The 26111-nt window shown below is 40.3% G+C and overlaps 1 protein-coding gene across 1 annotated transcript in view; it reads left to right on the forward strand.

Moving 5' to 3' along the window:
• prkci (protein kinase C, iota) overlaps positions 1-21259 on the forward strand; it is a 28759-nt gene extending 7500 nt beyond the window's left edge. Inside the window, exons 2-18 of the mRNA XM_018677840.2 lie at positions 1226-1347; positions 3848-3937; positions 5828-5878; positions 6674-6759; positions 7176-7313; positions 7464-7518; positions 8825-8880; positions 9837-10013; positions 11060-11157; positions 12623-12709; positions 12799-12934; positions 13073-13160; positions 15223-15348; positions 15785-15864; positions 16116-16205; positions 19186-19301; positions 19389-21259. Of these exons, the coding sequence (XP_018533356.1) occupies positions 1226-1347; positions 3848-3937; positions 5828-5878; positions 6674-6759; positions 7176-7313; positions 7464-7518; positions 8825-8880; positions 9837-10013; positions 11060-11157; positions 12623-12709; positions 12799-12934; positions 13073-13160; positions 15223-15348; positions 15785-15864; positions 16116-16205; positions 19186-19301; positions 19389-19476 (1684 nt within the window). The 3' untranslated portion in view covers positions 19477-21259. The remainder of the gene's footprint in view (positions 1-1225; positions 1348-3847; positions 3938-5827; positions 5879-6673; positions 6760-7175; positions 7314-7463; positions 7519-8824; positions 8881-9836; positions 10014-11059; positions 11158-12622; positions 12710-12798; positions 12935-13072; positions 13161-15222; positions 15349-15784; positions 15865-16115; positions 16206-19185; positions 19302-19388) is intronic.
• Positions 21260-26111: the final 4852 nt, after the last annotated feature.

Genomic DNA, 26111 nt, shown 5'->3' on the forward strand with positions numbered 1-26111 from the left:
GCTGATTAAGGGCAATAAGCCAAGTGTTCTGGGTTTTTTTTCTGTTTTCCAGGGAAGTAATGGAGTGTAGTGGTGGACAGTGAGCCTTAACCATGGCGGTCACAATCACCTATGATTCATTCTGTTTTAGTCTCTCTCTCTCTTTCTTTCTGCCTCCCTCACTCTTTTGCAGTCATTCTCACTCTTGTTTTTTGCTCTTTCTCACACCCACAATCATGCTGTACAGATGAATGCACACACAAATGTGACAGACTGCGAGACTGTGACTCACACTCAAAAGTGTTTGGGGGGGAAAGAAAAGACGTGCTCTCACCTCTAGGTTTTTTTTCTCTCTCTCTCATTGAAAGTGCGGCATTCTCTTGAGTTTTTCTTTGAACGCATCAGAGAGTTTTAACTTAAAGTCTGTAAGTTACAGTTAGTGGACTAATTATCAAATAAAAATACCAAACTTTTCATGTTGATATAAATATGAATTGAGAATGTTTGGGCTGTCAGTCGGACAAAACAAGCTATTTTGAAGACGTCATCTGGACGTGGGAAACTGTGATGGGCATTTTCACTATTCTCTGATATGTTAGAATCTGAACAGTTTATCAATAAAGAAAACAGCCCCAGTAACAATATTTAATTATTATTTTTGGATGTTTTAGGAAGGTGACTTAATTTTCAAAACTTATTGTAACATTTGTAACAGAAAAAGAGGCTCTCCCAGTAGTTTTTGTTTTCCTATTAGATTCTGCAATAGAAGAAATGTTGATGAAATGAAATGAAAAGATTCAAACATGGGCAAGATCTTTCGTGAGTTAGTGTTAATGATTTTTGTTAAATTCATTGATCAGTAAGTCAAAATAAAATTAACTGGTGATCATTTTTGATAACTGATTGTCTTTCCAAGTAGTTTTAAAGCAAAAATCACTGATTCTAGCCAATAAATTGTGAATATTTGCTCTTTTTTCTTAGTTTTTTGTGATATTAAATCAAATATTTTTGGGGTATTGGACCAGTAATTGGCATCTGAAGATGTCACCCTGGACTCTAGGACTTCTTACCTTGATACACTGAATAATTGGAATTAAATGTTCTTAATGGCATTTGTTTTATTGGTATTAATACATGAAATTGGTACTGTATTGATAGGTGGTGGTTGTATTTTTATTCTGTTCTTGGCTTACTATTTAATCACATCTATGTAACAGCCAAATATACTTATTTATCTTTTCTACAGGGACATCATGATTACCCATTTTGAGCCATCCATCTCATTTGAGGGTCTGTACGGGGAGGTGAGGGACATGTGCTCCATGGACAACGACCAGCTCTTCACCATGAAGTGGATCGATGAGGAAGGTACGACTCTCGTATTTTTCCACCCCTCGCCCTTTCTCTCTACCTGTACTTCGGAAGGAGGCATGAGAGACCGGCTACATAAACACACTATGCCATCTCACTCAGTCTTTACTTGTCAGTCAAGACAGTGTACATCCCCCCCCCCCAAGACAACCCCCCCATCCAATTTCTTGTTGTCAGCCAGTTAGTCAGGCAGCAGTAATAGTGTCATAGGAAAGATGGAGCCGTCAGATCGCTCTGCTCAGGATAAGGTCAGCCTGCCCAGACTCATTAGACTCAGATCAGCTCCCACTGGTTGCCACCCACATACAGTCACTGTAGTCATTAGCCTGTCTGAGAAAGAAAAGCTGCTTGATGGGTGTAATGAAGTACTCTGTCAGTAGTGGCTGTGCCCCATCCATGGAAACCACAAACATATAGCCATGCAGTGTGACTTCAACTCATTACCCAGATAATTACAGTATGTTCCTGGAATTAGTCATGTGACCTACTGACCTTTGACACTGAATTCTCTATCACAGACTTGTTAAAATGATTTCCATGTAATGACTAGCAACAGTTTTAAACAACAACTTTTACTCCATAACCTGATTAGAATACTCAGGTGAGCTGATATAACCCGTCAACTGTCAAAAGTACTTTTCACCCAAGGTGTATCCCTTTATCAGACATGATACTCCTTTTCAGTCACAATCACGCACTACAGTGTTTTGGACTGTTGAAATAAACATTTGTACTGTGTACAGAGCTTAGATAATAGTTTTAGCCTCTCAAAGAGAAACAAACAACGTGGAAGATGTCATGTTAGGCTCTAAGAACTTGTAATGGGTATTTTTTAAATTATTATTTTCTTTTTTACTATTTATCAATGTTTAATCTGTTTAAAGTACATCAGGAAGTAAATCAGTAATGAAATCAATAGTCACCTGCAGTCCTTACAGACATTACAACATAATTTGTGTGTCACATACATGGACATGTATGACATATTTGATGTGATCATTGTCACAGTCCACCCACAAGGTCTATATCAACCTCCAGCAGTATCATTTTAGATATACACTATGTGTCATAGTTTCTGTTCTGGAGCTATTTATAAAGTCAGGTGTTTGTCGTTGTGATTAGTTTGGTAAAACACTAAGAATAGAATCACTGGTCTTAGTGTTGGCTCACATTGCCTCTCCATGTTTGTCACGCCATACCCGACACTTCCCATTAATGATAGGGAAATAATTAGATCTGAGTCTGACTGGTATTTTAATTATTGACTTAGATTGATCACTGAACAAATACAGCTAGGCAATTAAAAGGAAACTATTTGAAATGGCAGCATTGACTACTGCAGTCTCCTTCGCTCACACCCACACACTTTTTTCAATATTTACTTAAGTTCATGTATTGCAATTCATATCACACCTGCAGTGGTTAAGACAGAAGTGGTTTTAAATGTCATTCTGTCATACTGTATAACTCATCATTTGCATTCACAACCTTTTGCTCAGGGAACTGGAAATTACAGCTGTTGTGCCACGTAAATTGTCTCTACTTTGTTATTGCTGGTCGTGGCGTTCTGAGCGCTTAAAAGTAACCAGATCGTTGTTGACTTTCTACAGTAACGTGATCTCTTAAATGTCATGTAAATGAGAAACCTGGTTTCATTTACTGGCTGGCAAACAGGGTTTTAACAAAAGTCGTCAAAAGCAGACAAGTGAGAAAATCTGCTATGCTAAAAAATATGAACACAAATACAGGCAATTTAAGGCTTGGATTAAGAGCTATTCTGATAAAATCTTGGGAAAAAAAAGGTTAAATAAAAGAAAACGTTCTTGGCTACCACTGCAGATTATTTTGTCAGTGTCAGAAAAAGTGAACAATACCAGGTTTTTCTGATTTCCCAGAGTCCATGGTGATGTCATCAGATGTAGTTTTTTTTACAGCCAACAGTCCAAAATGCAAAAATATTTAATATACTATCCTTTATGACAAAGAAAAGCATCAAATCCTCATATTTCAGTATGTGAAACTAGCAAATATTTGGCAATTTTGTTTAAAAAAACAACCATAAAACCATTATACAATTATCAAAAAGTTGGCAATTAAGCTCTTACCTTAACTAATCAATATATTGTTAGAGCTCTGCTTGTACGACAAATAATAATCAAAATGTCTACTTAAAACTGAAGTAGATAAGTCAGTTTCCATGCCTAAATGGTGGGTTATGTGTCATTTAATTCAAACACTCAATACAGAACCTGTCCTTTCACTATGCTGTCAGTCAAATGTAACTATAGTTTCTGGCTGCTGTGTCACATCTCATTGTCTTAGAATATGACAGGTTCAGCTGCACAGAAATTTACAACATGTAATTCAAGTAACTGTAGGTTTTGCAAGAACAAGGTTAGTGCAGAGGACATAAAAACATTCTGGTTTCCTTCCTTCACCTGATGTGTATATGTATGTAAATGTGGTGAACAACATCTGGTCTGTCCTCCGTTGTCAGGTGACCCCTGTACAGTGTCGTCTCAGCTGGAGCTGGAGGAAGCGCTGCGTCTCTATGAACTCAACAAAGACTCTGAGCTCATTATTCACGGTGAGCCTCGCTGCTTTTCGCACAGACTTTTATTTATAACATCACATCACATGTACAGTTTCAGGGTTTGACTCACCGGATGTTCACAGCAAGATGTTGATTCAGTCCAGGTGCTTGGACAGTAAGAGCTTGTTATCTGTTGGCTCACTCACCTCTTAGTTGAGCCTTTTATGACCAGTCAAGCTGGCAGCATCACTGTATACTGTTTTATCTGTGGCCATTAAACTAAAGTACACAAGACCTCAGGCCCAGGATCACAGCTGATGAGCAGAGCCAACAGAGATCACCCAGGCTGTTATGTCAGGGACACAACTTGACGTTTTAGTACTGAAATTCCTGCCAGTACTACTAATTAATATCTTGTGATACTAGGAGGAATCACTCTGACAGAATGTGCTCTTGTAATTTAAAACATTTCCTTATATATTAGTAAAAAACTGCAGATTTTCTCTTCATTGGTGTGGATTTTCTTCTCAAAGACACAGTAGTAATGTATTTTACAGATAAAAGTATTATTCACATATGTAAATCTGGATTTTTTTCAGCCTCTCCTCTTGAAAAACATATATCTGTTTTACTCCTGTGTACAAACATTACTAATGTAAACAGATCTCTAACAGTGCCTAAAAAGAATCAGGAAATATGAATAATTTACATTATTTTTGAGTGGAATGTAGTATTGTACATGTACAGTATGTACAGTATGCTGGTTACATGATTCCTCAAAGGAATGTCTACCACGGTTTTAATGTATAAATAATATCAAAAAATGCTAAATATAAATAAATGTCATTCAAATAAAGCGCTGAGTACCTGTTCATTCTGGACATGAGTATTAAATTACAGTATAAGTACAGGAAGCCTGATCAAGACAGTGCCACAACAATGCAAAACGGACATTTATATTCCGTTCCCCTGGAGTCTGAAACTGTTTATGTGTCTTTTCATATTACCCTGCAAAAATGCAAATGACATATTTAAATCTGGTTCACCGTCAATCTGAAAATATCTGGGTGTAATGATGTGGCTGTGCTGCTTCCTTTTAATTTCTCATCTGACCGCAGATGGCGAGATACTGCACACAACAAAGAAGCATCAAAACATATGGTTAATGCTGCACTGACCTGTGAAAACAACATTTCCTCTGTTGACGTCTGTCTGTGTGCCCTTGAGCTAGTTCACTTCCCTGTCGAAGCTTAGCCCACTTGACAAATAGTTGTACAACTTCATGAATCTCGAGGTCAGGGCTATCTCAGATGGGGGAGGTGGGGGGTTGTACATGTGGAGTTATATGAAAGATTTGATTGACAAGCCATGTGTGTATAAGCTTGTAACCTGGGGGTAGCGAGGATGGAGGCTGTGTGGTTAATGTAAAGTTTTAATCAAATCAGAGGTGAGCGGGTCAAGAGTACAGTGGATGTCAGCGTGACGGCAGAGGATGAATGGAGGAGGGAGGGGAGGTGGGGTTGGAGCAGAGGAAGTGATGTGACGGTGCCGCGGGGGGGTCGCCAGGTCTGCTCGTTAATGAGCTCGTTGGCTGGAGCCCACGCCTCGCCTCTGACTCACACACTGCCCCCAGTCTGGCTCGATGAGTCTTTTACACTTTTACACATACACACACACACCGGCTTCTTAAAGATTGCATCTTATTCCCCTGTTTCTCTGTTATGTTGCACACGAACATATTTGCACTGTTAAAAAAAACGAGTGAACTTCATCACAAGCTGCTCGAGGCGACAGTTTTGTAGTCTTAACTGCCGTCATGATGAGAGGAGGTGAAATGTACTCAGCAGCAGACAAACACTCTTACATGAACGCTGTCAGCCTCAGATGAAATACAGATGAAATAAAGACTTTCTAAGTGTAACTGTGTCTTCTTTTTCTTCTCAGTGTTCCCATGTGTACCAGAGAAACCTGGCATGCCCTGCCCAGGAGAAGACAGTGAGTTCAACCTTTTTTACTTCTTTAGTTTTACATGTAATTCACGTTTTAGAGCTGAAATGCTTCGGCGAAATGCCTTTATCCAGGAGAATTTCAAAATGGAAATAAGTCAAACTTATGGGTTCAAATAAGGGTTATGAGATTTTTGAGTTTGCGAAATGATGTGAAAAAACTCAGCATGAGAGACTGGTGTCAGTCTGTGTAGATATTTGTAGTTGTAAATAATTCTAAATAAAACATGTGAATCAATAGTGATGATACACAGAAACTGAGAAAAAACATTTGGCTACTGACTTAAAGCAGAACACTGCACTGAAAATTGCAAGTGCAGCCTGACTGATAAATTGGCCTCAATATATATCCTCTGATATTATCTCACTCAAGACGTTTCAGCATTTGTGGCAGCTGATGAATTTTGAAAAGAACAATTGTGTGTGTGAATGTGTAACTTTATCACAGGCTTATAAAGTGTGATTTACTTGTGATTTACTTTAAATCCAGTTTCAGTCCATATCTTCTGAAATAATTTCTGAACATAATTCACAAACTAAAAATCTTACTGATCCATAGCAAACTCTATAAAACCTTGTTGTGTCAAAAACAGTAGAAAGTGGTGACAGCCCTTTTGATAAAGCTTCTATTAGGACATAGTTTAGCTTGGCACCATGAACTAAATTCTTAATGTCTAGGGGGGGAGGAGTAATAATTGTCAGTTTTTTAAAACATTCCAGAGGAAATTTTACCTTCCGTCCAGAAATACACAGCCAAAGCTCTTTTTTCCCTCTCTTTCCGCAGAGTCTATATATCGGCGTGGAGCCCGGCGCTGGAGGAAGCTTTACTATGCCAGTGGTCACGCGTTCCAGGCCAAGCGCTTTAACAGGGTGAGACACAACTCACTGAACTTTGTTCCACAGTATTTTTTTTTTATAAATTCTCCATTCATATGCTTTCCTGAATTTAATTATTTCCATTCTGTATGTTTAAAGTTCTATATTTTACTTTTTCATTGCTGAATTATTAACGGGAAATATCTGTTGTGTTATGTAATTTTAAAGACAAAGCACACTTCAAAGCTTAAGCATGTGTATTTAAAGGAGAATGAGACATTCACTGCCGTGTGGTAATTTGCCTTTGTTAGATGGATGATAGCAACAGAACAAAAGCTTTGGCAGGATTTTATTCTAGACCAGCAGGAGTGAATATTTCAGAAGCCATCACGGTCTCTGTAGCATCCCCTCGAATATAATGTGTGCATGTTTGAGATGATGATTTTTCTTTGTCTGTTCCCCCTGAGCAGCGTGCCCATTGTGCCATCTGTACAGACCGAATCTGGGGTCTGGGAAGACAGGGCTACAAATGCATCAACTGCAAACTGCTGGTGCACAAGAAATGCCACAAACTGGTGACGGTGGAGTGCGGCAGGCCGATGATCCAGGTGAGGGACTGTGACAAATATCGTACTCATTAGCTTGATGGCGTGAAGTGGAATCATTAACCATCCATGACACACACACTCGCACTCACACTGCAAGTCTTCATTCTGTTTCTGTGCTGATTATACTTAATGGGGAATGTTGTTGTCTAGGAACCAATCATGCCAGGCCCGCCATCGAGTCAATTAGACCAAACTGAACAGCCAGGTAATGCACACACACACACACTCACGCACACACACACAGAGTAAGGATGTATTGATGGTTTCGGAACAAACAATATCCTCTTCTTACCTGTGAACCTCTGATAATTTATGACCTTCTGAAACATCAGTGCAAGTTTTACTTTTTCCAGTGCTGTTTGACTTTAAGACTTTAATTTGACTCATTGCTGGCAGCATTTAACCAACTGTTCCTAAAAGCCAAGGCCGAATATATTTTATATTTCATATGTTTTTGTCAACAAATTCTGTGAAAAGACCTGTGACCTACAGTACGTTAGCCGATGTCTTAATACTTTTCAACTTTCCGCCCAAACCACTTTGTTCCTTTAAAAACAGATCACACATTTGTTATTTGTCAGGGGCTAGTTTCAGTCGATGTTGTGTGAGCGAGATGGTGCGTGTGGGTGGGAGAAAAAAAACCCAGCAATGTCATAATGAAGGATCATGTCACCCAGTTCAGAGGTGTGGCTCACTGATGTGTTTTTAATAGTTTTTAGGCAACAATAGAGCTCACAGAGTAACACAGGGTTATACGTAGATAACACCTGTTACTTAATTCAGTTCACTGTTAAATTGAATACAAGTGAAATATGAATTACCTATCTTATCCTTCAAGAGTAAATAAACTGAATCCAAGATCTTGCTGGTTTCTGTGTAGCTTTGTTCCACCCAGACTACAAGTTGGTCAACTGCATTCGGGGTTTACCTACAGCCACCAGACTTAAGTCCAGTCAGGTGGCCGAGAGGCCGACTGGAATGAGACAGCTTAGGATCACTGTTACTATTGTTAGTGAGGTGGCTGAAGCTCCTTCTAGATGCTCACGGTCCAACCTGGGTGGTTGTGGGGGCACAATCATGGAAGCACTGTGATGGAAATGTTTTTGTTTAAGCTCGTTTTTAAATGCACTTATGCTAAAATCGACTTAAATAATGTTTAATCTTCAGTTGTTGATTGTGTAAGATGAATCATCTTGTCCATGAACAAACATTTCTTCTGTGTATTTAGCTGCAAAATAGAGCCACTGCACATTGTTCCTGTCATTTTAAACATTCTGGGTTTGTTACAGACTCGATACAAAAGGGTATTTTCTTGTCTAACCAAGCAGAGAGAAATTACTCTGGCACTGCAGGGCTGTGAACAAAGCGTCTCTCACCTACTTTCTCTCCTTCTTCTCTCATCTCTCTTATTTTTTTTCCCTCTCTTGCCTCCCCCTCTCCTTCTGTCTGTCTGTCACTCTGTCTGTCACTTTTCTCCTCTCCCTCTTTCTCTCTCTCTCTCTCTCTCTCAGGCCCTCAGAATAAAGACTCCAGAGAAAGCTTGAATTACGACGGAGAAGAGAAAGAGGTGAGAGAGAGGAATTGTTTCAAACTCTGTTGATGTATGACTCACAGTCTGTCAACCTGTCATGTTAAACTAGATAGTTATAAATGTGTGTATACATATATTTAGACGGTTTGTGCGAGAAAGAGAAAGAATAAGATCACCTGTAATTGGAAGCAGGTTTTTGTCCACTTATTTTGCTAGGACGTACATTCGAGTGATCCTTCTTCCACCTGCTGTGGATGTGTGATATAGAGAGCATACAGACGCAGGCACTTTTTGCAGCGCTGTGGATATTGATTTCCTTTGGTGGAGCTAATAAAGTAACCTTTTATCACAGCTCTTAACACCACAGGCTGATTAATGGCCTAGGATGTAGTTTGGGGTTGGGGTGGGTGGGTTTGTTGAATGGAGCGGGGAAAGCTGGAGATGGATAAAGAATGGATCGAGTTGGACACAGATGGACGGAGATAAAAGAGAGCAAGCCAAATGATCTTATCTACGGTTCCATGTCTGACTCTGGGGAAGGCAGGTTGTCGCGTGAAGGCAGGTTAGATGGATCGCCATTGGAAACGCTTCACCACAGAACTGATTACAGGAGAGGAGGGAAGAGGGAGGAAGATAGGTGAGGAGATGGTGAGGGTGGCGGTCAGGTTTACAGAGAGGCAGGGCTGTAATACAGCGAGTGCCTCATCTAATGGAGGCAGCATGATGGTGTTTAATAAAGGCAAGAAAGTCATTAGTAAGAGTTATTTTCAAAAAGCAGAGCTGGGAGCAGTTTAAACTTCATTTACAAAATCACCCAAAGGAAATCAGCCTCTTGCATGAAGCAAATGACCACTTCTATCAATAGTTAAGTGAAAAAATTATCCTGAGAAAGGTTGATGGACTCATATGTTGCATGACAAACTGTCGCAGAATTGACTTTGCGTTAATAACATTATGTTGTTTACTGTCTTCCCTCCATAACTGCCCCCCAGGCGCGGAGCAGTAGAGACACGGGTAAATCACCTTCCAGCCTGGGCCTGGCAGACTTCGATCTCCTGAGGGTGATTGGCAGAGGCAGCTACGCTAAGGTGCTGCTGGTGCAGCTGAAGAAGACCGAGCGCATCTACGCCATGAAGGTGGTCAAGAAGGAGCTGGTCAATGACGACGAGGTAAATCAGAGCAGTAGTAAACAGTGCTGGTGCCTGCCATTACCACTGAAGTCAAACTTCTTCTTTTCTCAGCCACTGATAGCAACTGAAGTAAAAGCAAAAATCAAACATTTACATTAAAATTTAATAAACTACAAATATAATATAAGAATAGAACTGAGAGATGATTAAAAAAACAGCATTATGTAAAATCTGAGACACAACACATGACATTATGATGATTGTAGGTCAACCTTTGCATGGACTCACTCACTGTGAATCTCACATCTCACTTATTAATAGCAAATAATAGCAAAACAAGTGACCCAGTACATTACAGTATATAATGTAGTGAGACATGTCATTTAAGTTTTAGAGGTTTTAAGGTGTTTATCCTCTTAAGAAACTGTCTGTTCTTGTCTGTATAGTGTGACCGTAAGACGACACCTCCATCTATTGAGATGTGAGAGAGTTAGTTAACAGTGTAGTCATCAGTCTAATGTCACTGCCATGTATAGTTAATGTAATTAGCACGATCAATGGGAGCTGTTATTCATGGTGCAATGAACGTTTGTCTTGTACGATTGTTTGTCTTGTCTGAGACACTTTGAGTGAAGTTGACAGAGCTCTTCAAAGCCATCAGTCTCTCTAAAGAAGGTGTAGATAAACCATCATGTCATCAAAAATTGATCTCTGCGAACACATGTAGCAGCACAGCCGGCGGCAGTGGGAGTAGTTAGCCTTGATTAGACGCACTTAGCGTGATTGACAAATTGACAAGTGCCTGTCGATCAATGGTGAAGTGTTCTGCTGTCCCTGCCCTGTCAGCGTGAGCAGCATCCGCATCCAGACATATTATCGTCCAGCCATCGATAGAAGCCTGCTGCTGCTTCTATAGGCTCAGCCCTTTTTCTGCCGCCGCTACCCACCGTTCACATGAGCGGAACTCAAGCTTTGTAGCGTGGTCGATGGAGCTATGTGCTTATTCAGCTTTTGTAAGTTCAAGGGTACTATGTCAGAATGATCTGATTGACGTTTGGGTGTGTCTTTGTGTGTTTCTCTTCCAGGACATCGACTGGGTCCAAACAGAAAAGCACGTCTTTGAGCAGGCCTCTAATCATCCCTTCTTGGTGGGCCTCCACTCCTGTTTCCAGACAGAAAGCAGGTGATAACATTTTCTCCTGTTGCAAGTCGCAAGGTTTCTTTGAGGATGGGGAAAGTCGGAAAAATGGCTTTAAAATAATTGAAATTGTGACAGAATAACCTTTTTAGAGTCATATCGAAGCGGAAGTTAAAGCGTCTTTAGCTTCAGTAAGAGGGATGTAACTCAAGTCATTTAGATGTGATTGGATGTGAAAAAGTGGGCGTGAGACAGAGCTGTAGGACAGTTTATCTCTATCCACACCTCCATCTCCTGCAGTTTTAGATCAGGAAGAGGAGGATAATGGTTAAATTAATCAACTAGAGGGGCACTCAGTAAAACACATACCTCCACCAAGGCCAAACAATCCTACACACGTCTGTCTCGCACTTATCTGCATCAAACTCAGACCTGAACACCATAAACAAGTCTGATTAACTGACGAAAATGTCAAAAAATGCTTTATCTAAGGGAAAGTGATTATGAAAATTGGTTCTCTACTTTTTGCATAATTCTGCTGACAAATAAACAAACACAGGTGAATACACAACCTCCTTGGTGGAGGAAATAATGCCTCAACCACATTCTTTGGAAGTGTAAACTAAGTGTTTGCCAGCTGAAATCCAAACAGTCACATCCGGCTACAGTATTATCTGTTGGTTAACCACTACCAGTCAGCTGCGGTTTAATATAATAGCTGTTCACCCTAAATCACACTTGATTGGATTAAATTTATTTTACTTCTGGGTTCAAGATGAGTCACCATAAATGCAATGTTTTACAGGAAGGATTTTGATATAAACTCAACTAAAGGATGATTCTGAGACATATTTATCATGTAACGAGTAAATGAACAATGAACACAGGGATGCAGGATTAACCTGAAAAATGTATTTTTCATTTGACTGCTTAAGGAAACATCCTGTCATGATAAGTCAAACCAAAATGTCAAAATAGGTAGTGTTGCTTGTCAGTACGTTACACAACAATATGTATGAGTAGTTCAAAATGACATAAGAGTGTTTCCTCACCTACTGTTCCTGTGGTTTACTTAAATAGAGCAGTTTATGGTCAGGGAAGAGTGAGGCCAAGGTTAAAGGTAAATTTAATGTCCAGGAAAAAAGAAAATCATTGGTTTGAACAAATTTGATTGACAGACTCCGCAGCTGTTGTTACATTTTGATTATAAATCCTGATTGGTGCATGGAGGTACGTGACATCAGCTCAACATCTCTGCCAGATGATGGTTATTTTTTGAAATTTTGTGTCCAAGAAGTTGGAATGGATGATTACTGATAAGAAGACACATACTTTGGGGGAAAAAAAGGGTTTCAGGTCCTTACTAGAAAAACAGAACTGACATTTGGTAGAAAACAGGATGCTGGGTCTCTTCTCTACTCACTACTCACTCTTCCCCTCGTATAGACGATTAAACAAATGACTCAGTGTTACAATGAAAAACTCACTGTTACATTTCCGTCTTTCACAGACTCTTCTTTGTTATTGAATATGTGAACGGTGGAGATCTGATGTTCCACATGCAGAGACAAAGGAAACTCCCAGAAGAACACGCCAGGTAGAGTCATTAAAAAGAAGACCGGTGTTACTTTGTGTCTCTTTGTATTTGTGTGATTTCTTTTTTAAACTGTTCGCTCCCCTTTTCAGATTCTACTCAGCAGAGATCAGTCTTGCGCTCAACTACCTCCATGAGCGGGGGATCATCTACAGAGACCTGAAACTGGACAACGTGCTGCTGGACTCGGAGGGACACATCAAACTTACAGACTACGGCATGTGCAAGGTTCGGATCGCAGTTTACTGGAGTTTACTGTGTTATTGTAAAGCACTTTGGATGAAAGCACCTGCAAAGCTGCAGAAGTGTCAGTTTACAGCCCGCTGAGACGATCTCTCACGGCTGATGATCGTTGTGTTTTTGCAGGAGGGCTTGAGACCGGGCGATACGACGAGCACTTTCTGCGGTACCCCCAATTACATCGCCCCTGAAATACTCAGAGGAGAGGATTACGGTGAGAGTTACAGCACACAAGCACTTACCAGAAATGCTATCTGATGTTTTACTGTCATATAGAATATGAGGCACTTTGCAGGAATACCTGAGCTGCTGCTTCCAGTTACCATTAAGGATGTGCAGTGGTGTGGTACCTGGGTTATCTACACTATTTGTAAAGTCTTATATCAATAAATATAATAATATCAAAACAACAAAGAATCAGGTGAAACATAAAAGGAAAAAAGGGATAGAAAATTAGAAACAAGCTGAAAATGAACAAATAAACTATAAATATAAAATAAAAGTTACAAATGAGCAAACACATTTGAAAAAGCAATATAATAATAATAATTGATGCCCTTGGGACCTCCTCTGAATAATGAATGCTATTAAAGAGTATATTACTGAAACAAATGGATGTAAGGATGACTAATGTATGGCTCACAGTTCAGTATCTTACAGCTGTTAAGGACAAAGGTGTGGAATACACAAGTGTTCAGTGAAATATCAGTCTCCACATCATGACCGAGTGCTGCACAAACACGCATCTAAAAACACAATAAAAATAGAAAAAAAAGCTCCCTGGTTACCAAAACTGGTATCATAGCAACAAGTTCCACTGTTCAAGGATCAGAGCAGAGTTATTACATGTTAAATTCCTTTTTTTTGTTTTACATATGAGGCCTTTTTCCATTTTAACTTGTCACAGCAGGAGTGAATAATAAAATTAATGATGGTTGAAATCCATTTAGCTGCTTCAGTGTCAGGGTCCTTCTTTTGTTCATACTCACTGTCATTAAACTTGCAGTTTAGGCATGTGCACTACTCCCATTTGACGCACTATAATTATTAGACCCACCATGGTGGAAACCAGCTACATGACAAACAACCTCAGTATCATCTTTTAAATCTCTACTAAAGACTTTAATTTGGTTTTACATTGGTTTACCATGTCTAACTGGTTTTGCATTGGCTCTTCCTGTATAACCAGTGACCAAAAATAATCAATCAAACAACAAAATGTAGAATAACACAATGACACTTGTTAGGGATTTCCCTTTAAAAAGTAAAGATGAAGCAAGAAGCCATCAAAAAAGGAATTGTGTGGAAATTATGTGCAGTTGGGAATGGGTTCAAATTGGGGGTGTCATTTTGGATCATAAACAAATCTGGCATGGGCCAGTATGAGATTGAGAGACGGTATGATAACCTTAAGCACAAATATCACGGTTTCACAGTAAGTTCACAGTGTTGCAATCACAGCTTTAATACTAAAGTGAAAGTACTAATTTCACAGAAAATGAGTACATCTCTGCTCTTCTCCGCTCCGTGAAGTAACGTTAGCTATCAGCTAGTTAATTGTTATCTGCCACAGTAGCAAATCTGTAGTATTTGTTTCACTGATGCTAGACATGGTAACTCTTGTAGCTGTTGCATACATTAATTTCAAGACAGTGTTACTTTGAATTTGGCACAGAGTGATGGGTGCTGCTCCTGTGGACGTGATATCAGGCTTGCAGTATTGCTTCCTCTTGCAGCCTCTCTTTGCAAACACGTCCTGCACGTCAGCTGACCTTCCTCTTCCAGGTTGCAGCCGTCTGTCTTCCTTCTTTACTTGGAATATTACCACACAGCTGATTTTTATTTTCATTTATTTTATTTTTTTTTTTTTTGGATAGGAGGAAGTTCAGAGGGGTCACCTCCTTCTGCCATCATGAATACAGCTAGCTTGAACGAACAGGAGGGGGATGGGTCGTGTTAATTTTAATGTTGGGGGGGCAGCTTATAGCGTAGGATGGTTTTGAAACCTTGACTTTTTCAAACCATGGTATACCTTGAAGCCGGTAACCAGCCCATGCCCGTTCACCTTATTTTCTGGTTGTAGGTACAGGTTGTGAACATTAGTGAGGCTGCCACCAAACCCAGTATATCTGCCCTCTCAGCTAATAAAAGGCTGTTAGGTAGTTGTGTATCTTGTTTGTAAGAGATCAAATGGCAGTTTTGAACACACGGCCATTCGTCCTGCAGTTTCACACATCCCTCATTTATCTGTAATGTTGCAATGTGTGCATCCTCAGGGTTCAGCGTTGACTGGTGGGCGCTGGGTGTGCTAATGTTCGAGATGATGGCGGGCCGGTCGCCCTTCGACATTGTCGGGAGCTCCGACAACCCGGACCAGAACACAGAAGACTACCTCTTCCAAGGTAACGCATGCGCTCTGCTGAGGAGATGAAAAAACAAAACAAAACAGCTTTGTAGAGGCATGTAACACCTTTGTATTGACACCTCTCCGATGGCCGCTTCTCTCAGTACCAGGCACATACCATCTGTCACAGGGAAACGTGTGAATATGTGTGTGTTTTCGTCTGTCGTAAACACAGCCTTAAAGTGCGCCTGTTTTCTTATAACTGCCTGCAAGTGTTGGATATATGGGAATTAAAAGTTACCACTTGACAGACTAAGGCATATTTCAGTACTGTTTTGAAAGGCCCTTTGGGGTATGTTCAACACAAGGATACCCAACAGGATTGAACTCATAACTGCAGCATTGTCAGTGCTGCCCTCTGTCATTTTAGCCTCAGTGGACGGTCTGTCTCACCCTCTCCTCTTCTTCTTCCCCTTTCCTCTCACCTCATGCAGTAATATTGGAAAAACAGATCAGAATCCCCCGCTCGTTGTCAGTCAAAGCCGCCAGCGTCCTCAAGGGATTCCTCAACAAGGTAAGAAGGGGTCAGACAGGCCTGGATCAATCTTAAATAGCATTGGCTCCCGCTGGCCCCTGAGAATGACATTATTATGGTCTCAGTTAGACTCGAGTGCCGTCTCTCACTTTCTTGCATTTTTCTTCTGTCTCAATGTGGCTCTTTTTCCACCTTTCTTGGCAAATTCTCACTTTCTCCACCTTTTCTTGCCTGTTGTCTTGACTCATTGTGTGTTTCCATCACCTTCTCTCACCCTTTCCCTCCCACAGGATCCCAAAGAGCGCCTGGGCTGCCACCCACAGACGGGCTTCGCCGACATTATGGGCCATCCGTTTTTCCGTAACGTCGACTGGGACCTTGTGAGTAATTCACTCTTATCTCTACTCCTTTTCTTCTTTTCTCGAGTTACCTCATTTGTCGCCTTAATCACGATTTTCATCATAATTTCTAATGAAGGAAATCAGCACCGGTGCATGCCATTCGCCTGACAGGTCAAAATCAATCCATGTATTGATCCTGTGGAGAAAGAAAAATAGAAACATGCTACTAGACAGCAGAAGGTCAGATCTAAGTGCATGGGGGTCACCCTCTCTCTCCCCTGCCCTGCAGGCGTGGAAGCTCTGTCAGAGCTGAGGGTTATTAGCGATGGGATGAGCCTCGTGTCCTTGTGCAAAGCAGACAGACAGATGGAAACATACACTGCAGGCCAGAAGACTGACAACAGCAGATAGGCTGACTAACAGACTGACTGAGACAGGAAGCCAAAGATGGAGAGGAAATGAGTGGAGACAGATCACTAACTGACTGACAGTCACTAGGACAGAACAGAGTTCTGGATGTACATTTCTTATTCTTACATCTGAGCGATCAGATGGCGAAACAAGGAAGCCATTAATAAGTCTAATTTCAGCTTCCGGAAGGAATTATTTTATTTTAAGTTCCCTGTGAAATGAAACACTGAACTATACTAAGCTTCAGTATCACATACTGCACATGGTTGAATCCTTACGCCAGTGAGCCAAAGCATTACAACCGCTCACCGACTGTACAGACGCTAAGGCCCTTTAAGACCTTCTGTGGTTTGCCTCAAAGGACAAATATAAATGAAACCAACTCAACTTGTCAGTTACACTTACAAGAATCCCACCGAACATCAAACTAAAACTACTCCGAGCTATTTATGAAGCTTCCTGTTCTCAGTTTCAGAGATGAGTAAACATAAATCATTATGAGTGAATGACATTCCTGTTTCATGACACCCCTGAACTGTAAAATGAAACTAATGCCTGACAGTTTTTTTTCTTAGTAGCTGTAGTGTCATCACCACATTCAAAAGACTGACAGGCTGATGTATATTTACGGGGGGGGGGGGGGGGGGGTTACAGCTGCCATTAATGTTCAATTTAGAAAAATTGTGAAGCAGATATTTGGTATTTGACATGAACAGTTGATCATTTATCAACAAAAGTATTTTTAAGTATGTAAATTAAGTTAAATACAGATTGTTTTTAAGACTGAAATTATATTTTTTATATTTTACTGTCGATGATTGAAAATAAACCATATTAGGTGTTAATGTGAAGGTAATAGAATTTTCATTGCAATTATTTGCAATGAAAGTGCACATGCAGGGTATATGCAGTCTTAATGTAGGTTTAATCAGGTCCGGGTCATGTTTAAGTCATTAAGTACATTGTATTATTAGGAATATGCCAGGAAGTATCACATTGCACCTGATAAATAATTCTGGGCTGTATCGTTCCCACTTGTTTTTATAGTTTGGTCGTTACGATCATGTAACAGGTGTTAAATGTCGTTGTGTGTGGTATTAAAATGTCTTATAATATCTTAAATACAACTTGGTGAAGTTGCACAAACCCTGACATGGGGTTGTATCCTTATTTATTTATTTATTTTTATTAATTTATTTTTTGTTATAAACTCAATTGAACTTGTTCAGTAAAAAAAACACAGGGAACCACTTTTTATCAGTATGTCTGTAGAAAAGAGGGAGTTTACTTATGAAACACGTGTACACATGAAAACGACCCAGCACGATTCATCTCTGAAGGCAGACAGACATGACCTTTACAGACAGACAGACAGACGAGCACTGGTGGATGATGTGACAGACAGACAGACAGGGCAGCTTGACAGGGATCACCATGACCTCTTTTTCCCTGTTTGGTCTGGAGCTGGGACCCAGCAGTCGGTCAGAGTGTCTGGAGGGATCGGCTTACACCTCCCCCACCACTCTCACCCCCCTCCTATCACATGCACTCACACACACTCTGACCTGAAAGTTTGTCCTGCAGGTTTCCTGTTGACCTGCAGGGGGAGCAGCTGTTGGTATGCAGAGGAGTAATGTGTAGAAATACAATCAGAAGCAGAGGTGTATGGGGGTAGCAATAAAGATTAATTTAGGTTTTTAGTCAAAGAAGATGCTGCTGGTCAGTCAGTTATCAAAATCAAATATTCATACAGAGATATTATTGTTATATGTATTTTTATTTCCTATTTCTTTTTCTGTCCAGTTGTTGTATACAGGATGTGTTGTGTGTCGTCCTTTGTCTGTCTCTGTATATTGTATCTTTTAGTCATACCTGTGAAATCTTTACTTCATTTTCATCCTTATCCACCAATGTAAAGTCATAATGCTTGTGTCCTTTTCAATGCATTTTGAAAAATGACAGACCCAGTTCCCAACCAGAGTACAGTTTGACTGATATTCTAAGTGCTACAACTAACAATTGTCTATTTTATTGGTTAATCTGGTGATTTTTTAATTTTTTTATTTTTTTTATTTTTTTAGTTTAATCGATTAGTCATTTAGTCAAGGAAATATCAAAGTGAAAAATGAATGAATTACAGTTTACCTGAGCCCAAAGAGAGGTCTTCATAATGCTTGTTTTGTTTGACCACCAGTTTAAAATCCAACAGTATTTCATTCATTCATTGACTACAATATATGATGAGAAAAGCAGCAGATCTTCACTTTTGAGAAGCTGGAATTGAAATTATCAGTTGGCTATCAAAATAATTGCAGACTATTTGATTGACCAATAGCTCTAATTTAAACTCAGTGATGTGAAGCCAAAAAAGTGATATTTCTGTTTATATTCCATATGTTGTGAATAATATAAACTGTTTTAATATGTCATTATTTATAGATTAATATAGTTCAGACCTGTAAAAATACTTTGACTCATCAGTCTGAATAGTGGTTATAGCTCAGCATTACTATTCAACACTGCGAGTGATCACCTGTGTTTTTAATAACAGCAGAGACAGATAGAGGTTGTGCTGTGCTCCCACCTGATGCCTGTGTTGTTATTTCAGCTGGAGCAGAAGCAGGTGGTCCCTCCATTCAAGCCCAACATCTCAGGGGAATTCGGACTGGACAACTTCGACGCCCAGTTCACTAACGAGCCGATCCAGCTCACGCCTGATGACGAGTGAGTTCCCCGTCTTGTTATCCCTCCCTCTCTCACCCCCTGCTTTGATATAATACTAAAATTTACACGTCCTTCGTTTCATTGCAGTGACGTGGTCAAGAAGATCGACCAGTCTGAGTTCGAAGGCTTCGAGTACATCAACCCGCTCCTGATGTCGGCGGAGGAGTGCGTGTGAGGGACTTGGCGTCTGCACTCATACACACCATGCACACACACACACACACACACACACAAACACACACACACACACACACACACACACACAAACACACACACACTCACACACACTCATGCACGTGTTCTGTGGTGTCTCAGTGTCTTCAAGCTGCATGGTTACGAGACAACCCGACGACATCAACCTTCTTTTTCGAGGGGCCGCACATGCACAGTAGAACGCTTATTTGCCAAAACCAGTCTCACACTCTGCCATTTATAACCACTTGCCCTTAAGCCTACCTTCTTTCTTAATTATTTTTATATCATGTAAATCTGCACTGATAGCAAGTTTTCTCATCGGGGCCTCTTTATCGGTAGCCAACGAGGCTACAAAGTTCTTCCAAGATTGCTGTATGTACACGGTGGGGCTGGAGGGATGAGGCACGGCCCCTGACACATGAACTGAGCATCCTCTCCTTCCAGCTGGCGTGGTGTTTTCAATGCATATTTTATTTGTGTACATAAATATATATGAAATTACTATTGAGGATAAACGGTAGACAAGGCCTTTTTCTTTTTTTTAGCTTCAAGCCACAGTCGGACAAAACTGACAACTTAATTGTCATAGAGTCAATTTGGATTTAGCTTTCTCCCAACACCCCTTCTCTTCTGTAGAGGAAACAAAATCATAACACTAGCATTTAAAAAAAAAAAGAAAAAGATAAAAAATATATATTTTTCTCACGTTTTATTTAACAACATAACAGTCACTATATATGTTGTTCTGAGTGTTAACAGAACCAAAAAAAAAAAAAGGTTCAGGCTTTGTTGTTCAGATGAACATCAGGAGAACAGAATGAAGGAACATAAACAGCAGTATCTGACTAACACTAATAGTGAGTTAATACTCTCAAAAACTGTGAACGAAAGAGCTCGCTATGCTGGGAAATGGGCTGGAAGTAGCAAGTGATAGCTGAACGCTGGAGCACAGGTTTTATAATTTAGCTGTGCAGACCATCCCTGAAATATAAACATTCACGCAGGACCAAACAAACATTTTTCTGAAAAATGTCTTGCTGGTACGTATTAGAAGGTACAGTATATATATGAAAGATGTGCTGTCCTAAGTCATAGAATTTATATATTCAGAATTTTTTTTGCTCATTTTTAATAATATGCCTTTCTGAACGTTACAGTCTCTTATCTGTTTTGTACTTTTCTCCATTCCATGTATGTCTTTTTGTTGTAAATCAAAATACTAAGCGATGGTTGAAACAAGCCACGATACAGTTAAGTTGCAGTCCTAAAAAAAAAATGTGGCTTGGAAGCTGTAACCTTTGTCTGCTGTGCTCCATTTCTACCACATCTAACCCCACAGTTCATTAGATATTTTGTAAAACCGCTTCAAAGCATATAAAAGGCTCTGAGGAGCCACGTTCTCTCCCCGACGTTAACGACACTAAGTGATGGTGCATGAACCTCCGGACTCTCCTCCACTTGAAGCTTGTCTCTACTTGGAAAATATTTTTGGGCTCACGTGGTGACAGGAGGAACTCATTTATCTGTTACACATTACTTCTGCTTTCTTGTTACATTTTTTTTTTTGCGATTCAGATTCAACTTTGATTTTTTTATCACTACATTGATTCCAACATGTTACTGGGTGAACCCAATGGAAACACTATTTGTTGTACTTGTTGTGTTTTGGGCGGTGTTTACCTCCCACTGGACTCTGCCGAACTTTATTATTAGTGTGCAAAGAAAAAAAACACAGACGGTAAAATAAACATTTTATTTCTCTCCTTGTGGTAATATGTGATTCTGTCATTCATTTAAAGGAGCAGTCCACCAAGTTAACACATTAAAAACTGTCCTGTCCTGAACTGGACAGATGCCACACTGGAACTGTTTTTCACACCACAGCCACAGGCCTTGCTGTGTGATAGTTTTACTGCTGAGACCAGACCTGAGCTCTCAGACCCACATGGGTGTCTGGAGAGAAGGGAATTAGTCGTTAAGCTTGAGCTTTTCCACTCCAGCTGCCTATGTCCTCTGCCGGTCACATGACTCCCTCCTGGCTTTTAGAGGAAAAAAAAAGGTCCTGGGCGTCCCCCCCTAGGGGTGAAAAGGTCATTGGCACCATAGCTCTCCGCTCTGCCCCTCACACAGTGCTGAGCATTGAGAGGTGGAGGTGGGGGGGAAAGGGGTCATGGAAATGATGATGTATCAAAAATAATAAAAAGGATTGATTTGTGAGCTGCAATGACGGGCATAATGGTGGATAGAAACCCATTGTGTGAGGTTTATTTCACATCCTGCTCCACTAAACCATTGTATATTGTCTCAATTGAACCAGATTTTGTGGAAAATTACTCCCCTTGTACGACTTCGCACGAGACAAATGCGGCACTGCTGCACGCAGGACGAGGACAAATGCCTTTGCATAAATCTGTATTCCCATGGTGACATGTTTGACACTGCTCCCGTGTCCTATCTGGGGGAGAATAGGTGGTGGAGGTGGGGGGCGGGGGGGTTGGTGTACGACTCCCCAAGCACTGTGGCTCCAGATCACCCTGTGGAAGACACAGGGAAGACTAACCTTGTATAATTAATGATGTAAAACGGAGGAGGATCTGAAAAAACATCCTGTTTTAATTGCTGTTATCTTGTTGGGTGTTTTACTCCGTCCCTGAAGGGATTAATTAGGCAGCAGAAGAACCATACTCGGTGCTAAATGCAATCCCTTAGTAAAACACACACATTGCACTTTAAGGTGCATCTAGTGTTTCTACTTGGCACGGCATCACACCACATTTACTGGAGCTCTTGACTGTAGCACCAAGGTAATGAGTTGTTCTGGGTGATTTCCAGCACCAGTAGTTACACATACTTGTTCCATCCTCCCTGTGAGGTAGCTACAAATTGGTGTGTGCTACTTCAGTGATTGTAATAATACAGTGGCGACATCTTGGGCAATAAAAACGTTTCTTTCATTAGGAGACACTCGAAATAATTCCTCATGACCACCACTTCAGAAACAAGTAGAATAACGGGGGAACCTGCTCCAGGAAAATACATTGAATAGAAAAGGAGAGAGACACTTCCTTGCTTAGGCATTTTGCATAATATTTATTTTATTTATGGGGGAAAGATCTCACTTCAGGAGCTATACTTAAAATAAAAACCTATAACTTAGAAGGCGAAGAAGTGTTCACATCCTTTATTTACGTAAAAGTGCATAAGTAATTTCATTATGATGTACTTAAAGTATCAATAAAATGGCACCTGTGACTTTCTTCAACTGCAAAATGAGTAAAACGTGGAGTAAAAAGTGCAATATTTCCCTCTGAAATATAGTGGAGTAAAATTCAAAGTGGCATCAAATGGGAATCCTCAACTAAAGTACAAGTACAGAACTTGAATAAATATGTTGTTCTCCACGTCTGCTGTACTGTATGTAGCATTAATTATACCAAATAAAAACTTCAAGATCAGGGACCTTGAATTAGCAAAGCGATCACCAGTAAAAACATGGTCCATATTGAATGTCAAGTGGCAGCATTTGGAAATCCCCCGAGTGATGAACATGTCTGTCTCATCTCTGTCAGACCGTCTGGTTTCAGCTGCTCTTTGGCAGCACAGTTTGTTTTTTGGCATATGTCTTCTTTTTTTGTGCAAGACTGTTAGTGTGCAGATTTTTTTTTTCTGTGTTAAGTTTTTCTTAACACATAACTCACATACTGTATGTGTGTTGAAAGAGATATCGGTCACTGTAATCATAGCATGTAGCTGCTGATACAATATTACGCACCAGGGTTAGTGGCCCACTGTGACTGAATGAATGTATTTTACAGCAGAAACACTGGATTTTATGATGATATTGGTGAAGAGACTCTTTGTAAAGCTTCTTAATAAGGTCAATATCAAACCAAAACCAATCCAGCACATCAGATTGTGGAGCTTCCCACAGTCCCTTCCTAGCATGACACATGAGATATGAGAGAATGGAGGACAAACTCCACAGTCCTCCTCCTCCTCCTGTGGTAAAAAAAATACATCTTAACATCCTGCTGAAGCTAATGTGAAGCTTCAGCAGTCTGAGTCAGACAAATCAAGTAGGTATTTTCCAAACTAACAGTCGTATGAGATTCCATCATTGCATTTCCCTGGGCAATGTTTTCTTACTGAGCTGCAACAAACAGGCGGTTTTATACAAAAAAAAGACTGTAACCTTTGGTTGACTGCTGAAGCACTATTAAGTATTAACTTTGGATGTACATTAGAAAGCATCATGAATGTTGCACTCCATCTCTTAAAAATGGATTTACACGAGGAGGGGGTCACTTCATGGTCAGCATACAACGACCATCAGTGACATTTTCTGCAACTTTTTTATTGACATTTTCAGGCAAAAAGAACAGATTTACATTATACTTGTACAGGAATGATATAGCCCAGTCGTCCTTTGTTGGAGGATTTGGTTTCAGCCGAGTATTTTAAAGAGATATTCATCAAGAGCCATGACTTTGTCTGGGATTTTGTGCCCAGGTATAATGTGACAAAAGAGAAATCAACTTCTGTTCCAAAAAATTGTTCATTATTTCTTCAGTAATATCTTCCCATTGCGAAAATCCCAAAAATATAGAATGGTCTATCCCTGAGTACCAACTAGTCTTTTAAAGTACAGGGGGGCAAGTGAATATTGTATCACTACAGACCTGCATGTTTTGACAGTTCACCTGCATCCACACATTCAGGCGTGCAGATTATAAATTTGGGGAAAATGCTCAGTATCAACACAAAGAGGAGAACAGTTGGTTTGGTGCAGCCTTTTGCTGCTTTGATACTTTTATTATACTTATATTTAATAGCTGACAAATGCTACTCCTAGAGTGCATTTACATTAGCATTTTAATCTTATCCTGGTTTTAATGTTAGTAAGGATACAATGTTTACATGAGAAACCTGGTTATTCGTCTCCCTATACACATGATCACGATCATCTGTTTGCAGTTGTATCTTGATTTCCTGCTATTTTCTGGACCAAAATGAAATGTTTTATCAACTTTTTAAAAAATAAAATCTACTTTTGATTGGTCTAATGTTGGTGGGGAGAATATTGCAGGCAGAGAAAGCACCATAAAGAACAGTTCTCACTATAAAGTTTGTTCATGGACATGGCACCGCCACATGACTAGTGATCATTTGTTGTGTTTTATACTTTTGACAAAAAACAGTATATATTAGTGTTTAAATGCAACAATGCAACTGGTTTCTATTGAGGTAGCATATACAGGTTACTGAAAACCTGGGTAAGATGTTTACGTGTGCAACACATAGTTTGGAATATCAGGAAATTACTCCCACGCTTGCCGGCATTCAACGTAATCCACTTTTATAGCTGTGTTTGTGATTACATCAGAGTTTCCATTATTTTGTCTGCCTCCTGTTTATACACGGTTGAGTAATAAGAAGCCAAATGGTGACTCCAGCTTTAAACAAACCAAATACTTTAGAGCCACTTACTAAAAGCACAGCACTTGGTTTTAATGTGGCTCGCCAGATCAGACCAAAACCTGCTGACACTCACACCTCGCACCACCACTTCAGCAAGCATCATTACCCCAAATTACTGATACAACCTGCGAACAACTCGGGACATATTTCAATATCCACCATTGATTCCAGACTGGATGTATGAAAACGGCTGTGAGGTGTCTGCCCCCGGGGTCCACTTAGTACTGAGTCCAATAACAGTTAGACATGAATCTCAACTAATGGAGAGTCTTATCAATGTGATGTCTGCTCCTCTCTGTCTGTGAATCCCAGCTCACTCCACTGCTGTCCACGCTACCTCATCCCTCAGTTTTTTTTTTTTTTGTTGTTGTTGGTTTTTTGCTTTAATGAACAATCAACGCCGGTCACATTATTGCACATATGAGATTAATTTGCTCCCCGCAGTGCACATAGTGATGTTATTACAGGAAAATCAATGTCCCGCTTGTTGTTCTCTGGAGCTGGACGGGGTGTACACACATCTGCTCTCATAATACAACTGCTGACCTTGCTGTCAGAGAGTGAGCCAGAGAGAGGGAGGCTGCGGCGAAACGGCCGACGGTGTTGTTTATCAAAGCTTTATCAAGCTCTCCGTGCTCTCTCTCTCTCTCGCAGACGTGTGACATCAGACTGTGGGTCAGCCAGCCAGCCAGCCAGCCGGAGTGCACTCCAGCTGAAAAAAACCCCAGCGTACGTACGACAGAGCACGATAACCTTTACAGATTAAGGTTTGACAGGAGTTATACATGATAGCGTGCATTCAGACTCAAGAGTAAAAGTTACTGAGGGAATTCAGCGTCCTTTAAATGAAAATATATGCTCTGTAACTCATGAAATCTAATTCCTGAGCTCCTTATACTCAGATTTTATTAACTCCCATCATCACTGAAAAGGACAATAGACCGCCTGAGTGACCTCTTGACCTTCTGCAGAGGATAGGTCCATAAAATGAGGGGGGAGGGGAACTGTGGGAGACAAAAAAACCCATCCTTTTGCCTATCAGTTTGTCCTCTCTTATCCCCCCTCTCGCTCTCTTTTTTTTTTTTTTTTGCAAACTTGATGGAAAGCCAACAGGATAAAGTGAGTGTCATGTCAGTT

Source organism: Lates calcarifer, linkage group LG4 (genome assembly GCF_001640805.2).
Source record: "Lates calcarifer isolate ASB-BC8 linkage group LG4, TLL_Latcal_v3, whole genome shotgun sequence".
Taxonomy (NCBI): Eukaryota; Metazoa; Chordata; class Actinopteri; family Centropomidae; genus Lates; species Lates calcarifer.